Here is a 17,500-nt window from a genome sequence, read left to right on the forward strand (position 1 = left end):
AGAATGGCAGCTATTTTTAGCGGAAGGAGTAGGTCGCTTACATACATCAACGCCAGTGCTTTAAAAAAATTAATTTTCAATATTGGCAGCTATTTTTAGCGAAAGGAGTAGGTCGCTTACATGAACGCCAGTGCTTAACTGGTTTTATTTTATTGACCCCCCCCCCCCAAGAAGGATGAGAGGTGAGGTGTGTGAAATTTGAATTCAGAATATAAAGATGGACGAAAGGCCGTAGAGTCTGCATTGCATGTCGTCCATCACGGTAACGATTCTCTCAGCTGGCCGCGTTAACGATACCACTATTAATAATGCTCTTTTCTACTAAAGGCACAAGGTCTGAAATTCGGGAGGAGAGGGAAAGTCGATTAGATCGACCCCCAGTACTCTACTGGTACTTATTTTATCGACCCTGACAGGGCGAAAGGTAAAGTCGAACGCTGCGGAATTTGAACTCAGAACGTAAGGATAAATGAGATGCCGCTAAGCATTTTGTCCTCGGGTTTTGAGCATGTGATCTATTCTATTTGCAAATCCGGACGCTGCTACAAGAGAAATTACGAGAAAAAGACGAGAAGATAGAAACAAAAAATGGAAGGTTGAATTAAAACGAAAAAAGTAACGATATGAAAGAAAATTAGGGTTACATCCTTGTAAAACCATAATTAAACTAATTGTTGCAAAATAATTCAAAAGAGAAGGTCCAAGGTAGCGAGACAGCTGCTCAATCTGGTAACAGTGGTGTCTTCCAGTTCACTAAACAAAATTTACCCATAGGATAGCATTTGCTGAAATTTCGGGAATTCAGTTGTGTGATGGAATTCTTAGATCTAAAAATACTGTGCAATCTCAGCTACGCCTAAGACGCATTTCTTTGATCCATTAACATACCACATGGATTTCTCTACGGTTTTCTACTTGATCTTTATGTGGCGTTCGGTTGGTCCTCTAACCCCACACGTGGCTAGCCAACTTAGTGGCTTTGGAACTGCCGATGCGTCGGAAGGAAAACAGGTGGATGGCATAATGTCTTTTGAAATAGCCATCGCATAGCCCAATGTAATTTTTCTTTTTGTTAGGTTATCTTGCAGTGTTGCTGTGATTTCTGCGTCATATACGACAAAGTTTATCATACATGCTTGGTCAACTGGACAATCTTGAGTGTTTCAACAGTTACAATTGGGAGTGGGCCCTTGGTGACGCTGACGAGTTCTTCATATTAGGGCAACAACTATATGATAATTTGATTGAGTGTCTGTTAAGAATCTTCCCGTATTTATGGTTCACTGAAAAATGGTTTTCTAGAGTAGACAGTAATTTCAGAAATTACTTTTTGAATATTATTTCTTTATATGTGTGCGTGTGTGGTCGTATGTTTGTTTATAAGTATGTATGTACATAAGTATCTATCTATCTATCTATCTATCTATCTATCTATCTATCTATCTATCTATCTATCTATCTATAGTCCTTCTCTATCATCAGCGAAAGAGTGTGTTGGCCAAAGGACAATATTGGAAGCCACCAGAATATGAAAAAAAGACCGTAACTTACTTTGAACTGCATCCTCGATGTATTCCCCAAGTCCATTTTTCACAGCATGTCCAAACTAAAAGCAGGAAAAATCAAATTTTGACATTCATACATACATAAATAAATAAATAAATATAAAAACGAAGAAAGCAAGTAAGACTTAATAAAAAGCATCAATGTTTCCAATAAGGTGTATTGCATATAATCATAGGTGTGTTGTCTACGATTTCGAGTCACAGTTACATAGTTTCTGCTTCATTCCTACTGCGGAGTACGTTCTTCAAGTGTTCCCGGGCCAACGAAAGTTTTGCCAGTGGATATGCTTGACAGAAACTGACCGAATCCCATTGAGCATACACACACACACACACACACACACACACACACAGAACACATACACACACACATATGTATGTGTGCGTGTGTGAGTGGGTATGTATGTATGTGTATGTATGTACACATACACACACCCTCACACATATATAATCATGTATGTGTATACGTCGATATATAGGCACACGCACGTGGGCGCATGTGTGCATGTGTGTGTGTGTGTAGGCGTGTATTTATTTGTTTGTGTGTTTGTCTATATATATATATATATATATATATATATATATATATGCATATATGTCTAATTAAGCTGAGGAAATGAATATGTATGTATACAAAGTCACGTAAAAAAAAAAATAATAAACTGCACACACGCTTTACAAGCAAAGAAGGCAACAAAGGACTCACCGCCGAAATGGCCAAGGTTAGCAAGATTAAAGTTCGAAGCCACATCTCGTCACAGATCTGCGAATGTTGAACAAGCGAAGCTGAGACCGGAATGGAAGCGGTATGGCAACGACACTGATATAGGCTCTCCGCGTCCGCACACACACACCTATGTAGATATGTGGACATGTATATATATATATATATATATATATATATGTATATATATATATATATATATATATATATATATATATATATATATATATATATATATATATATATATATATATATATATATATATATACATACACACACACACACACACGTACTTCCGTATGCACGTGTGCACAAAGCGGATCTAGACAAGAGCGGTGTAAGCACTTCCGATACGTACGTATGTGTGCATATATATATATATATATATATATATATATATATATATATATATATATATATATATATATATGCTTATATGTATTTAATATCTAATACTTAATGGATTAGTGTAGTGAAGTGTTCCATTAACATCCACGACGTAAATTTATTTCTTTTTTTGTTTTTATTAACTATTATTATTTTTTTTCTATATTTACGAGTGTTTGCAATTCTTCATTGAGAAAATAAAACAAGCAGAATATTGTAGCGATGCTTCACGCCCTAACCAGGTGGGCATAGAACAATATGACAGCCAAAATTCAGCATTTTTAACGAGGCATAAGCCTTTATGTATCCGATGAGACCCAGACTGCAAAACTGATGTAACAGAACATGGTGAAAAGGTGTCCCACCCATAAGGGACAGTAGCAGGGTATGTAACCGTTTGTATATACACATACATACATACATACATACATACATATATATATATATATATATATATATATAGATATATATATATATATATATATATATATATATATATATATATATGTATGTATATCATTCTGTGTGGACAAACGAGCAAGTAAACATATAAACGGCCGTGAGGGATTAGTACCTGTACACCCATCTATTATATATATATATATATATATATATATATATATGTATATATATTTTTGCTTATGCAGTTATCAGCTTTTTCCATTCCTTAATTTGTATCACTCATACATATGTATGTAATCATTTAATTTAATAAATAGACACAATTGAGCGTTTCTTATTTGCCGTATATATACATATATATATATATATATATATATTTCACGGTGGTGCACCAGCATGACCGCAGCCACTTGGCTGAAACACATAAATAAATAAAATAAAAAAAATATACATATATATATATATATATATATATATATATATATATATATATATATATATATATATATATATATATATATATATATATATGTGTGTGTGTGTGTGTGTGTGTGTGTGTGTGTGTGTGTGTGTGTGTGTGTGTTTATATTATTAATAAATTCATAAAATTATCAATAATATTCGCAGGAAATCAATATTTAATATTTAAATTTCGAAAGATATATATCCAATATGACATGGTAATATAATAAATTTGAAATTTAAGATATACGAAATATAAATATAAATATATATGAAAATTTAAAAATATGAATGTAGATAAAGATACATGTGAATATAAATGCATATAAAAATTTATGCGTAATTGAGCATGAATATTATAAAGTCTAAAATTTAAAAAATGTCTTAAATTAAAGAAATATTAAACATCTGATGATCGTTTCGCGGATATTATTGTAATCACCATGTAATCAAAAGATCAGCATACTATCAATAATTCCGCTCTTCGGAGATGAATGGATTTATAGTCTATGTGTTAAGAACGAATGGTATATGTAATATTAATTAAAATATTAAAAAAATTTAAAAATATTAAAGTGTATACTGTCCTTTAAAGAAATTGTAAAATTAATCCTCCTATAATTTGGAAAATTCATTTTTTAATTTTTTTTATCCTTTGTTGAAATTTACTATAATTACATACCGAAGTCTTATATATATTCAGAAAAACATCAATTTTTATTAAAAAAATATATATTACTTAAAATTTCAACAAAGGATAAAAAAAATTAAAAAATGAATTTTCCAAATTATAGGAGGATTAATTTTACAATTTCTTTAAAGGACAGTATACACTTTAATATTTTTAATATTCTTAATATTTTTTAATATTTTAATTAATATTACATATATCATTCGTTCTTAACACATTGACTATAAATCCATTCATCTCCGAAGAGCGGAATTATTGATAGTATGCTGATCTTTTGATTACATGGTGATTACAATAATATCCGCGAAACGATCGTCAGATGTTTAATTTTTTAAAAAATTTTAGACATTTTTAAAATTTTAGACTTTATAATATTCATGCTCAATTACGCATAAATTTTTATATGCATTTATATTCACATGTATCTTTATCTATATTCATATTTTTATATTTTTATATATATTTATATTTATATTTCGTATATCTTAAATTTCAAATTTATTATATTACCATGTCATATTGGATATATATCTTTCGAAATTTAAATATCAAATATTGATTTCCTGCGAATATTATTGATAATTTTATGAATTTATTTATAATATAAAAACACACATATATATATACACACACACACACACACACACACACACATATATATATATATATATATATATATATATATATATATATACATATGTATATTTAAAATTATAATTTAGGGTATCTAAGGGATACCGCCATGCTGAAAATAGCAGCCAAATCTTGACTCTAAACCACAATAAATGTTCATATAGCACACAGGAGCGGAGACGAAGAAACAAAATAAACTAGCAAAAAATTACTGGATAATTCCAGATCTCGGATTTCTGGCTTTGCATAAGAAATGCTTTGCCTCATCAGTGGAATACACACAGAAGAGCACATACATACAAATATATATATATATATATATATATATATATATATATATATATATATATATATATATATATATATATATATATATATATATATATATATATATATATATATATATATATATATATATATATATATATATATATATATATATATATATATATATATATATATGTATATATATATATATATATATATACATATATATGTATATATAATATATATATATATATATATATATATATATATATATATATATATATATATATATATATACAACATACGATATACTTACATATACGAACGTATACATACATATATATGCAAATATGCACACGACCAGTTTAAATTGCCCGCCTAAGAACTCCTCGTGTGATATGGTCAGAAATATAATGACGAAATAAATTTATATGAATAAAGATAAGATCGATATTTAAAAATATCGATTTTATCAAGTGGCTAGCATGGGAATAAAAACCATCAATGGTAACAATTATTTAAAATTATAATTTAGGGTATCCAACGGGCTAGTAAATAATTCTAAGCAGATTTTTAACTGTCACTGATTTTATTTGTTTTTCTTTTTTGTTTCTGATTTATGGACTATCTGTATTGTCTGGCTATAGCCACTAGCCTGTATGGCCTGTCTAAGTCAAAATGGTATTTTGTATTCTTCCTTTCTACTTGGAGTGTTTAAATGTAGTTATAAAAACATGTCCTTCTGTTTAAATGTAATTGCATTAAATTTTTATATCTTTGTACAGCTGAGGATTGCTCTGCATTTTATATCTGATGTAATGTTCATATTGCTTAATTAAATGGAGTCGCATGAAACGATCGTACTGCATTAACTTTGGATATCCTTGTTGCTTATTTTTGGGCACCGTCTGTGAGAAAAGCAGTAATTAACTCTGCCAGAAATTTAGAAACGATATGCTGTACTGCTTGGCATTTACACCGGAAGCTCCAATAGGATCATTTCAGTGCGTTTGGGTGTCAATCTGAGGACAGTGCAATCTGAGGACATGTACTGAGAGTGATAAAAATCACACATCCAGTCAAAACCATGGTATTTGGAATGATCACTACAAATGGCGGCGTTATGACTCCATTAATCTTCCCACACAGCCTCACACTCAACAAGGAGGCCTACATCAAGTGCCTGGAGGAGGTAGTGCTGCTCTGGGTCAAGAGGGTGGCTAATGGAAGACCTGTGTCTGGCAACAGGACTCTGCACCATGCCACACATGCAGGAGAACCCAGTCATGGCTGTCAGACAATTTCTGCAACCACATCACCCCTTACAGTTGGCCACCTAACTCCATAGGCTGCGATCCCTTTGATTATTACGTGTGCAGTGCAGTTTAGCGAAAGACCAATAAAACTCCTTGTAACACTGAAAGCAAGGATTATGGCAGCATTCACCAACTTAAACAAGGAGACTGACCCGAGGGTTGCAGGAGATTCCGCAGTTGTCTGGAGGCCGCGGTTGAAGTCAGTGGCGATTTTGAAGAGTAAATTTACTCTTTATCATTTCAAGACATTTTTATGTAATTTTGGCAAATATATATGTTAAAATGAGATGTCAGAGTTATCTTCATTTTTGCGTAATTTAGACGACAATATATATATATATATACATATATATATATATATATATATATATATATATATATATATATATATATATATATATATATATATATATATATATATATATATTTACGTATATATATATATATATATATACATATATATACATATACATACATATGTATGTATGTACGTATATCATCCAAAACAGAGACGTGTGCCAACTTTCTCATGTGATACGCTTAAAAATATTGTAAAGATACCTCTTCACACTAAACCACTGGTAGCCTTGTGAACTCTCAAATAATGTTTATCCATTAATGTGGATAATATTTATCCACTCATATTAGAGTGTATCGTTAAAGGCACGAAATTGCGTTTGACTCACTGACCGATAACTGATGAGGAGTTCGTAAGTTTGTGTGTCTGCTTTCCGCTCGTCTGTGCATTTTAAAAATGTTTTTAACTTGCCATTCCGTGCACGCATGCATACACGCGCGCGCGCACACACACACACACAGTAAACGAGGCCTGAAATTTGTAAGAAAGGAGACTGGTCGATTACGTGACCCCAGTGTTTCACTGGTACTTAATTTATCGATCCTGAAAAGATGAAAGGCAAAGTCAATCTCTGCTGAATTTGAACTCAGAATATAAATATGGACGAAATATCACTAAGTAATTTGTCTGACGTGAAAACCATTAATAATAATTACAATAATAATCACAAGTGAGTTCAAATCCCGCAGAGGTCGATTTTGCTTTTCAACTTTTCGAGGTCGATAAATTTAGTACCAGTTGCGTATTGGGGTCGATCTAGTCGACTGTCCCCTTCCGCAAAAATTTCGGGCCTTGTGCCAAGAGTAAAAAAGAATAATAATCACAACAAAAACAACAAAATATTTCAAACAAATGAAATTTGGATTTTAATTCTGCAACAATAAAAAAAAAAGATAACTGTTATAATACTTCAGGATATATTGTATGTATGTATGTTATGTATGTATGTATGTATGCATGTATGTGTGTATAATTTGTTAGTGCTTGAGTGGATGTGGATATATATATATATATATATATATATATATATATATATATATATACACACACATGTATCTATCTATCTTATATATTAGGTTGGTGCATAATTATTGCGGCTTTTTCAATAAATTTTATTAAACAAAAACAATAACAACATTTAACAGAGGCATCTTTAGACGACGGTCTGACCGTCTGCCAAGCAAATGGGAAGCAGTAATTGAAGTAGATGGTGAATATGCTTCGGAATAATCATTTTTATTTTCTCTCTGTGCTTATTTCTGTGTTCCTTTCTGTCGAAGAGCATAGGCTCGAAACGTAAAAGACTTTCTCACCTTTCTGAGCGTTAAACTAATACTTCTGTGTGTTGTTTACACAAGGGAATCTAGCACCCCCACTCAGCTCAAAACAATATCTGAGTGGGGGTGCCAGATTCCCTTGTTCGAAAATATAAGGACACAAATCGTGTCGTATAGTCAGCTGGAGACGATGTCTCCTGGGGTTAAATTACAGCAACATTCGTCCTAAACCAGGACTGCCATGTTATGTTGGCAAACAATCTTTACTACAAAGTATTGTTGCTGAATATCTCATGTTGTGAGATTTAAAAAAAAAGTAATTTCATATTGAATTTCTTTACGATTGACTACTTTCCTTTCAGTGTTTGAAGAGATGGGATCGTCCAATGTTCTTACCAAATTCTAAGTCATATGGAACTAAGTCAAACTCTTACTAAAATATATAAGACACTTTTACCAAATGTGTTTAATTCCACTTTCTGTTCGTTGTTCACTCACTCGTGTGCATGTGTGTGTATGTAGGTATGTGTACGTATGTGTGTGTATACATGTGTGTGTGTATACATGTGTGTGTGTGTGTGTATGTATGTGTGTTTGTGCATGTACATATTCCACAAAATTCATTTTGGTTATATGTTTCATCTAACGGCTTATTCAACTTTTTAGTTTGGTGTCTCCATCTGTTGTTAATAGCATTGAATATTTACAACACAAAATTAACACACACACACACACACACACACACACACACACACACACACACACATTTGTATTTATATTCAATTATGTGTTTGGAAGATTTTATGTATGTATTTATGAATATATATATATATATATATATATATATATATATATATATATATATATATATATATATATATATATATATATATATATATATATATATATATATTTATATATGCGTGTATTCGTATCGATTCGTTATTCTGAAGAAGATTTAAAAAAGATAGTCGTTCATTCCGTTATTCCATAATCTTTGTTGGGGGGAAGAGCCAGGGTTTTATCCTGAAAAATAAATAAAATAAAAGCAATTAGATTTATAAATAAAAAGAATGAAATAAAAACAAAGAGAAGTTCAATAACAAAAATTTTGTTCGATGCACTAATGATTTTCCCTTCTCTAACATCAACATCAACGATTAGACCAACAACAACAACAACAACAATAATCCTTTCTAATTTTAGCCAGAAAGTGTAGGGGTGGGGGTCAGTCAATTATGTCGACCGCAATACTTGATTGGCATTTTATTAATTGACCCTCGACGATATTTGAACTCAAACCGTAAAGAGCCAAAGAATTACCGCCTGGAATTTTGTCCAAGGCGATAACGATTCTGCCATTTCACCATCTGAATGATGATGATGATGATGATGATGATGATGATGATAATCCTTCGTACTGGAGGCACGAGGCCTCAAATTTTGTGGGATGTGACTAGACGATCACGTCGACCTCACTACACAACTGGTGCTTAATTTACCGACCCCGAATTTGAACTCATAGCGTAAAGAGCCGGAAGAATGACCCTTAATCATTTTGTCCAACATGCTAATCCGGCACGAGGCCAGCAATGTTTAACTGTTGGGATTTATTGAATATTGTCCGTCTTGATACCTGATTGGTATTTGATTCTATCGATCACGGAGAGACAAAAGGCGAAGTTGTTCTCGGCTGGATTCGAACTCGGGAAAAGCTATGCAAAGTTATGCTCTTCGTTTCCGTCAGTCGCCCACCCTTACTAAGGTTCAAGGGTAGGAGCTTTATTCGCATCGTGCCACCCATCCGATCGACCGTGACGCAGGTTACACTGAGATACAAGATGCAAGTTACAGACAGCACTTAAAATATACCCGTGCATAGCCGAAACAAGACGAAATGTTCATGGTTGGAACGCCTTCCATGAAAGGTCTGCTTCATCAGGACTGACCGTGGGCGGAGCATGCGTTTGTGCAAACATAGTGGTATACGTGTACATGTGTGCATATCGGTATCAATGTGTTTGTGTGTATCTGTGTGTATGTGAGTGTGTGTGTGTGTGTGTGTGTGTATTTAGGCGTGCGTGTTTGAGTGCGTGCGTGAATAGTTGAACTTCTTTACTTACGGTGGCATAGTCGGTTTAAGAATTCGTGACTCAGTTGCACTATACTGCTTATCTTGGTGGCGTCCAAAATATTACGTTCTCCAGTAATGCTTGCCAAAGTTTTATCCGAAATTAATTTATCCATCTTAATTACAAACACTTCAATGCCGCTTTGACGGAGAAACCTCGCATTTGTCTTCACTCCTTCTGGATCACTCAGTTTTCCTTTCAAGAAAATAACTGCCACCTTACGTGCTCCTTTGCGGGCGCCATATTCATATGTAAAATATTTCTTAAGGGATTCTTCTAGAAGAGAAGCGATGGACGCTCGGTGGAAGTTGTCGAAGTGCTTCTTAACTTCTTGTTTTGATTGATAAGTGTCCAAGTAGAAACCTGAAAAGCAAACCCCCGTAAAATTATATATATATATATATATATATATATATATATATATATATATATATATATATATATATATATATATATATATATATATATATATATATATATACATATATATATATATAGAGAGAGAGAGAGAGAGATAGATAGATAGATAGATAGATAGATAGATAGATATGTATATATATATACATATGTATACATATGTATATATATATATATATATATATATATATATATGCACGTTTGTATTCGATTATATTAAGGGTACATGTGTCTGTGAGATACTCAGCCCATTTCACGGTAATTCAAGGTAAAGTAATTTAGTTGATCGAACAATTGAATCGTCATATATATATATATATATATATATATATATATATATATATATATATATATATATATATATATGTATGTATGTATGTATGTATGTATGTATATATGTATGTGTGTTTGAGTGTATGTGCGTGAACTCATTGCTTAAATGGCCACTAAATATAGTTCGTGGATGATTGATGGTTTGGATGGGCACTGATGAAAGAGCAAAAACTCCTGGAGTATGGCATATACGCTCATTAACCATTTTACATTTTCGATCTCATCGTTGTTGTTTACATCAGGCGTCTCGGATACGAAACTCTGTAGCAAAATCAGTGCTGGCTTAATTTCTAAACAAAATCTGTAGAGATAACCTAAACAAGTGTTGTAATTGCACTGGTAACACAGAAGAACACAATATTCACTTATAAAGGCGTTTGATATACATTTTAGTATATCATGGATTCGTAACGAAATACAATGTCCCTAAAGGTCATCAATAACGAGTTTGCTTTATACTTACTTTTCGTTGCTTGGCACTTTCCAGTAATCGTTCCAAACCTGAGGTTTTGCTCAGAAAAATTCTCGTATACGATTGAATCCATGATGAAGGTAGTAACAGTGTTTGTCTCTTCGTAACCCATACTAGAAGAGTCGAACACGAAGTTTATGTCGACCTTTCCGTTACAACCTGGAAGTAAAGAAATAGATTTCGTTAAAAATATTTACCCATGTTCAATAATCATATATCGCTATTGTATGGATGTGTGTGTGTGTGTGTGTGTGTGTATGGATGTGTGAGTGTGTATGTGTGTGTGTGTGCGTGTGTGTGTACGAGTATGTGTATATGCGTGTGTGTATGAATGTTTTTGAGTGTTTTACCCGTCTAGTATGAAAAATTTGATCACATAAACGCACAGAATTAACTATTGTAGAAATATATACGCATGTCCCTTGAACTAAACATGCAACGAAGCAATTATATATGAAACACAAGTCACGTCAGTGAAAACAAACGTTTATATTGTACGCAAACTCTATGTTACAAATGGAGGAATGTAAGTTTAAGCAACAATATTTCAACCAGATTTATTTCAGAAATAGACAAAAATTGAATTAAAAAATTATTTAATTTTTAACTGAAAAACAAAACATAAAAAAAAGAAAAAAAAAACGAAACAAAACAGTAATTTCAGTCTCGAATAGAATAGACTACAGAGATGCGAAACAAAATAGAAATGTGCCAAAAACTGAGAGCTATGCCAAGCTGGGAAATGGTTCCAACTCACCTTGATCTGTATCTGTGGAAAAAGAGAAGATAATAATAATAATAATAATAATATTCATACAAATACATAACAAAAACACCAGGACTTACAAATATATATAACATACAGAAAATTGCACTACTGGGCACTGCACACATCCTACGCAAAACACTTTCAATTCAGTAACCATAAGAGCACCACAGCAAACCACAGCACGTACCCAAGGCACACAGAGCTGCGCTCGGTAGTGAAGTGAAAGCACGTGATAAAAATAAAACTACTGAACAATAATAATAATGGTAATAATAATAATAATAATAATAATAATGATAATAATGATAATAATAATAATAATAATAATAATAATAATAATAATAATAATAATAATAATAATAATAATAATAATTATGCATAAGTTCATGCTTGTTTTTATTAGTCAAAACTCTATACTTTCAATAAGAGCATATGTATGTATGTATGTATGTATGTATGTATGTATGTATGTATGTATGTATGTATGTATGTGTGTGTGTGTATACATATATATATGTATATGTGAAGGTGCGCGGTTTAGTGGTTAGGTTACTCGTTTCACTATCGTAAGGTTGTGAGTTCAGTTCTTGGTGGCGCGTCGTGTACTTGAGCAAGACACTTTATTTCACATTGCTCCACTCCACTCTACTGGCAAAAAATGCGTAGTACCTGTAATTCAATGGGCCAGCCTTATCACATTTTGTGTCATGCTGGTCGAATCTCCCTGAGAACTACATTAAGGATACGCGTAAGCGGCGGAGTGTCAGTTTATATATGTATGTATGTTTGTGTGCATGTAGTAGTTTTATAAAACAAAATAATGATGGGTTGGGGTCGGTCCGATCGGTAAAAACTGTATAAGGCGATGCTCCAGCATGGCCGAAGTCTAATGACTAAAAATAGTAACTGAAATAACAGTTTATAAGAACACGAGAACGTAAGAATATAAGGTTGTAATAATGTAAGGGTATAAGATTATAAGAATATAGAAATATGAAATTACAATAATATAAGAATATAAGATTATAAGAATGTAAGATTATAAGACTACATGAATATAGGGTTATAAGAATATACGAATATAGGAATATAAGATTATAAGAATGTAAGATTATAGGAATATACATACGTTCACAGGTTATTTCGCTCAGTTTGTGTTGAATTTCTTTCAACAGGGAATATTTATCTATCATGAAAACATAATCCTTTCTGTTAGTGATTACACGTAATTCTTCATTTGAAGCATATTTTCCCACACCTATGGCCAATATCACTATTCCATCTTTCCTCATCTTTCTCGCTTCCTCGTCTGTCTTCTCCGGTATCGTCGATCTCCCATCCGTGATCACAATAGCTATTTTCTTAACTTCAGGTCGGACGTCTCTGAACAGTGTTTCGCGAGCATATTTGATGGCTAAATACGTTTGTGTACTTGAACCGTCTTTGTATCTGAAATCAATCTGGGATAAGCCACTTTTCAGTCGATCTTTACTGGTGTATTGAGTCAAACCGAAAGTGTTATCCATAATAATCTTATCGCCAAACGTTACGGCACCAACTCGCACATCATTCTTTCCGATTGTAAAATGATCTACAAAGCTTTCCAGAAATTCTATTTGTTTCTTGAAATCTTTCGGGTAAATACTGGCGGAACCATCAATTATGAAGACAATCTCAGCTCTCATGTTCTTACAAACTGAAAAACCTAAATAAAAAGAAGAAAAAAGATTAATTTTCAATATTGGCAGCTATTTTTAGCGGAAGGAGTAGGTCGCTTACATGAACGCCAGTGCTTAACTGGTTTTATTTTATTGACCCCCCCCCCCCAAGAAGGATGAGAGGTGAGGTGTGTGAAATTTGAATTCAGAATATAAAGATGGACGAAAGGCCGTAGAGTCTGCATTGCATGTCGTCCATCACGGTAACGATTCTCTCAGCTGGCCGCGTTAACGATACCACTACTAATAATGCTCTTTTCTACTAAAGGCACAAGGTCTGAAAGAAGACTGGTCGATTACATCGACCCCAGTGTTTCACTGGTACTTGATTTATCGACCCAGACGGAGATGAACGGCAAAGTCTACCTTGGCGGAACTTGAGCTCTGAAAAATATGTAATCATTACCAATATAGCAAGAGATTTCACCGCAAAAGGTCTAAATTAGACTCCTTAGGGATCGTTCTCCTTGGTTATATACGTATATATATATATATATATATATATATATATATATATATATATATATATATATATATATACGTATATATATATACGTATATCTCCTTTCCTGAGCGTCCAGTAACACAATCTGTATCACGTCCTCACTTTGTTGTTTTTTTGTTATTGTTTTTTTGAACTTATATATATATATATATATATATATATATATATATATATATATATATATATATATATATATATATATATATATATGTATATATATACATATATATATATATATATATGTATATATATACATATATATATATATATATATATATATATATATATATACATATATATATATATATATATATATATATATATATATATATATATATACATATATATATATATATATATATATATATATATATATATATATATACATATATATATATATATATATATATATATATATATATATATATATATATATATATATATATATATATATATATATATATATATATATATATATATATATATATATATGTATATATATATATATATATATATATATATATATATATATATATATGTATGTATGTATGTATGTATGTATATGGTACTCTAACACCTAACACTTTTGCACCTTCAAAAATGGGAAGAACTTTCAAGCATTTCAATAAAAGAGAAATTAATATATTCACCATTCAGAGGCAGGCCAGATATTTCTCCTGAAAAGATAGAAAAGGAACATATATATATATATATATATATATATATAAGGAACATATATATATATATATATATATATATATATATATATATATATATAAGGAACATATATATACATATATAGAAAAGGAACATATATATATATACATGAATAATATATAATTATATGCATATATAATTATACCGACATCTATATGTATACATACAAGCATATATGGGTACAGGACATCACAAAAAAAAAAAAAAAACGTTAAACAGAATGAGAAACGAAAACATAAAGACGAAGACAAAACGAAGTTTTTTTTTTTTTTTGAACAACCAAAAAAACCAATCAGGTTTCCGTAGGTTTTCTTCGTCTCTTCCACATCTCCAAAAACCATAGCATCAGTTTTCGTCACCAGTGATGACCATCGCAAAAAGAAAAAAAAATGGTCCAGATCAACTTCCACCTGTTCTTTCCGTTCCCAAAACGCATTCAGCCGTGACTGTTTTTTGATCTTCTGTGAGCAAGCGAGGCACAAATTTCGCTGCAACTCTTTTCGTCCGCAATTCCTCGCTCAAAATTCGTTGAAAGGAGCTCCAGAATACACCAGTCATACCAAATTCGTCAATTGTTCGGTGACGGTGCCCCAAGGTCAGGTCATAAATTTTCCTGTTCTATCTATCTATCTATCTATCTATCTATCTATCTATCTATCTATCTTTCTATCAATAGTCTTTCTCTATCATCAGCGAAAGAGTGTGTTGGCCAAAGGACAATATTGGAAGCCACCAGACTATTAATAAAACCGTAACTTACTTTGAACTGCATCCTCGATGTATTCCCCAAGTCCATTTTTCACAGCATGTCCAAACTAAAAGCAGGAAAAATCAAATTTTGACATTGTCGCATAAATAAATAAATATAAAAACGTAGAAAGCAAGTAAAACTTAATCAATGTTTCCAATAAGGTGTATTGCATATAATCATAGGTGTGTTGTCTACGATTTCGAGTCACAGTTACATAGTTTCTGCTTCATTCCTACTGCGGAGTACGTTCTTCAAGTGTTCCCGGGCCAACGAAAGTTTTGCCAGTGGATATGCTTGACAGAAACTGACCGAAGCCCATTGAGCATACACACACACACACACACACACACACACACACACACACACACAGAACACATACACACACACATATGTATGTGTGCGTGTGTGAGTGGGTATGTATGTATGTGTATGTATGTACACATACACACACCCTCACACATATATAATCATGTATGTGTATACGTCGATATATAGGCACACGCACGTGGGCGCATGTGTGCATGTGTGTGTGTGTGTAGGCGTGTATTTATTTGTTTGTGTGTTTGTCTATATATATATATATATATATATATATATATATGCATATATGTCTAATTAAGGTGAGGAAATGAATATGTATGTATACAAAGTCACGTAAAAAAAAAAATAATAAACTGCACACACGCTTTACAAGTAAAGAAGGCAACAGAGGACTCACCGCCGAAATGGCCAAGGTTAGCAAAATTAAAGTTCGAAGCCACATCTCGTCACAGATCTGCGAATGTTGAACAAGCGAAGCTGAGACCGGAATGGAAGCGGTATGGCAACGACACTGATATAGGCTGTATATATATACACATACAGTATATACGACGCACTCACAGACGTATATACGTTCATATATCTACAAACACACACACACGTACACACGTATATATATATATATATATATATATATATATATATATGAACATATATATATATATATGAACATATATATATATATATATATATATATATATATATATATATATATATATATATATATATATGTATGTATATGTATGTATGTATATGTATGTATGTATATGTATGTATGTATACACACATGTATACATATATATACATACACACATACACATATGCACGTGCGCCCCAGACGGATCTAGACGAGGACAATGTAAACATTTCCGATAGGTATGTGTGTGTGTATGTGTATATATATATATATATATATATATATATATATATACGTGTCTGTGGGTATGTATGTGTGTGTGTGAGTGTGTGTGAAGGCCAACACAGATGTTGCTTCCATCCTGGGATAGCCGAAGGTGTGATGCTACACACATCCATATATATATTCACGCATTTATATACATATATTTATGTATACACACTAATTCTGTCACACATACATACATTCATACATACATACATACATTGAGTTTTCCCATATTCATTAAGTGCTGTCGAAAAACAAAACACTCAACGAAAATCTTCGTCATGGAATGAAGGTATGTGAGGAAGTAAGTGGTAAACACTCTGTACACCTGTTGTAAGAGGCACCCATCCTTGTCATAAATGTCCCTAAGTGTAGAGG

The 17,500-nt window shown here is 32.0% G+C and overlaps 3 protein-coding genes across 3 annotated transcripts in view; all 3 read right to left on the reverse strand.

The window, feature by feature from the left end:
- The window catches only part of LOC106870277 (collagen alpha-4(VI) chain), a 7,232-nt gene extending 4,809 nt beyond the window's left edge, over positions 1-2,423 (reverse strand). Inside the window, exons 1-2 of the mRNA XM_089341009.1 lie at positions 2,272-2,423; positions 1,552-1,606 (exon numbers count right to left, since the gene is read on the reverse strand). Coding sequence (XP_089197135.1) covers positions 1,552-1,606; positions 2,272-2,316 — 100 coding nt within the window. The 5' untranslated portion in view covers positions 2,317-2,423. The remainder of the gene's footprint in view (positions 1-1,551; positions 1,607-2,271) is intronic.
- A 6,520-nt stretch (positions 2,424-8,943) lies between these two features.
- On the reverse strand, positions 8,944-11,628 carry LOC149131269 (cochlin-like). The gene is made up of 3 exons (XM_089341011.1): positions 11,429-11,628; positions 10,207-10,578; positions 8,944-9,109 (listed from the first exon to the last, which is right to left on the reverse strand). The coding sequence occupies exons 1-3, from the start codon at positions 11,547-11,549 to the stop codon at positions 9,105-9,107; spliced, it is 498 nt and encodes a 165-aa protein (XP_089197137.1). The 5' UTR covers positions 11,550-11,628; the 3' UTR covers positions 8,944-9,104.
- Positions 11,629-11,977: 349 nt separating this feature from the next.
- Positions 11,978-16,772, reverse strand: LOC106879267 (matrilin-1). Its single transcript, XM_089341008.1, has 5 exons — positions 16,616-16,772; positions 15,907-15,961; positions 15,080-15,106; positions 13,336-13,911; positions 11,978-12,206 (listed from the first exon to the last, which is right to left on the reverse strand). Exons 1-5 carry the CDS (start codon positions 16,658-16,660, stop codon positions 12,163-12,165), a joined length of 747 nt encoding a protein of 248 aa, XP_089197134.1. The 5' UTR covers positions 16,661-16,772; the 3' UTR covers positions 11,978-12,162.
- Between the last annotated feature and the right edge of the window lie 728 nt (positions 16,773-17,500).

Source organism: Octopus bimaculoides, chromosome 24 (genome assembly GCF_046866305.1).
Source record: "Octopus bimaculoides isolate indiv1 chromosome 24, ASM4686630v1, whole genome shotgun sequence".
Classification (NCBI taxonomy): domain Eukaryota; kingdom Metazoa; phylum Mollusca; class Cephalopoda; order Octopoda; family Octopodidae; genus Octopus; species Octopus bimaculoides.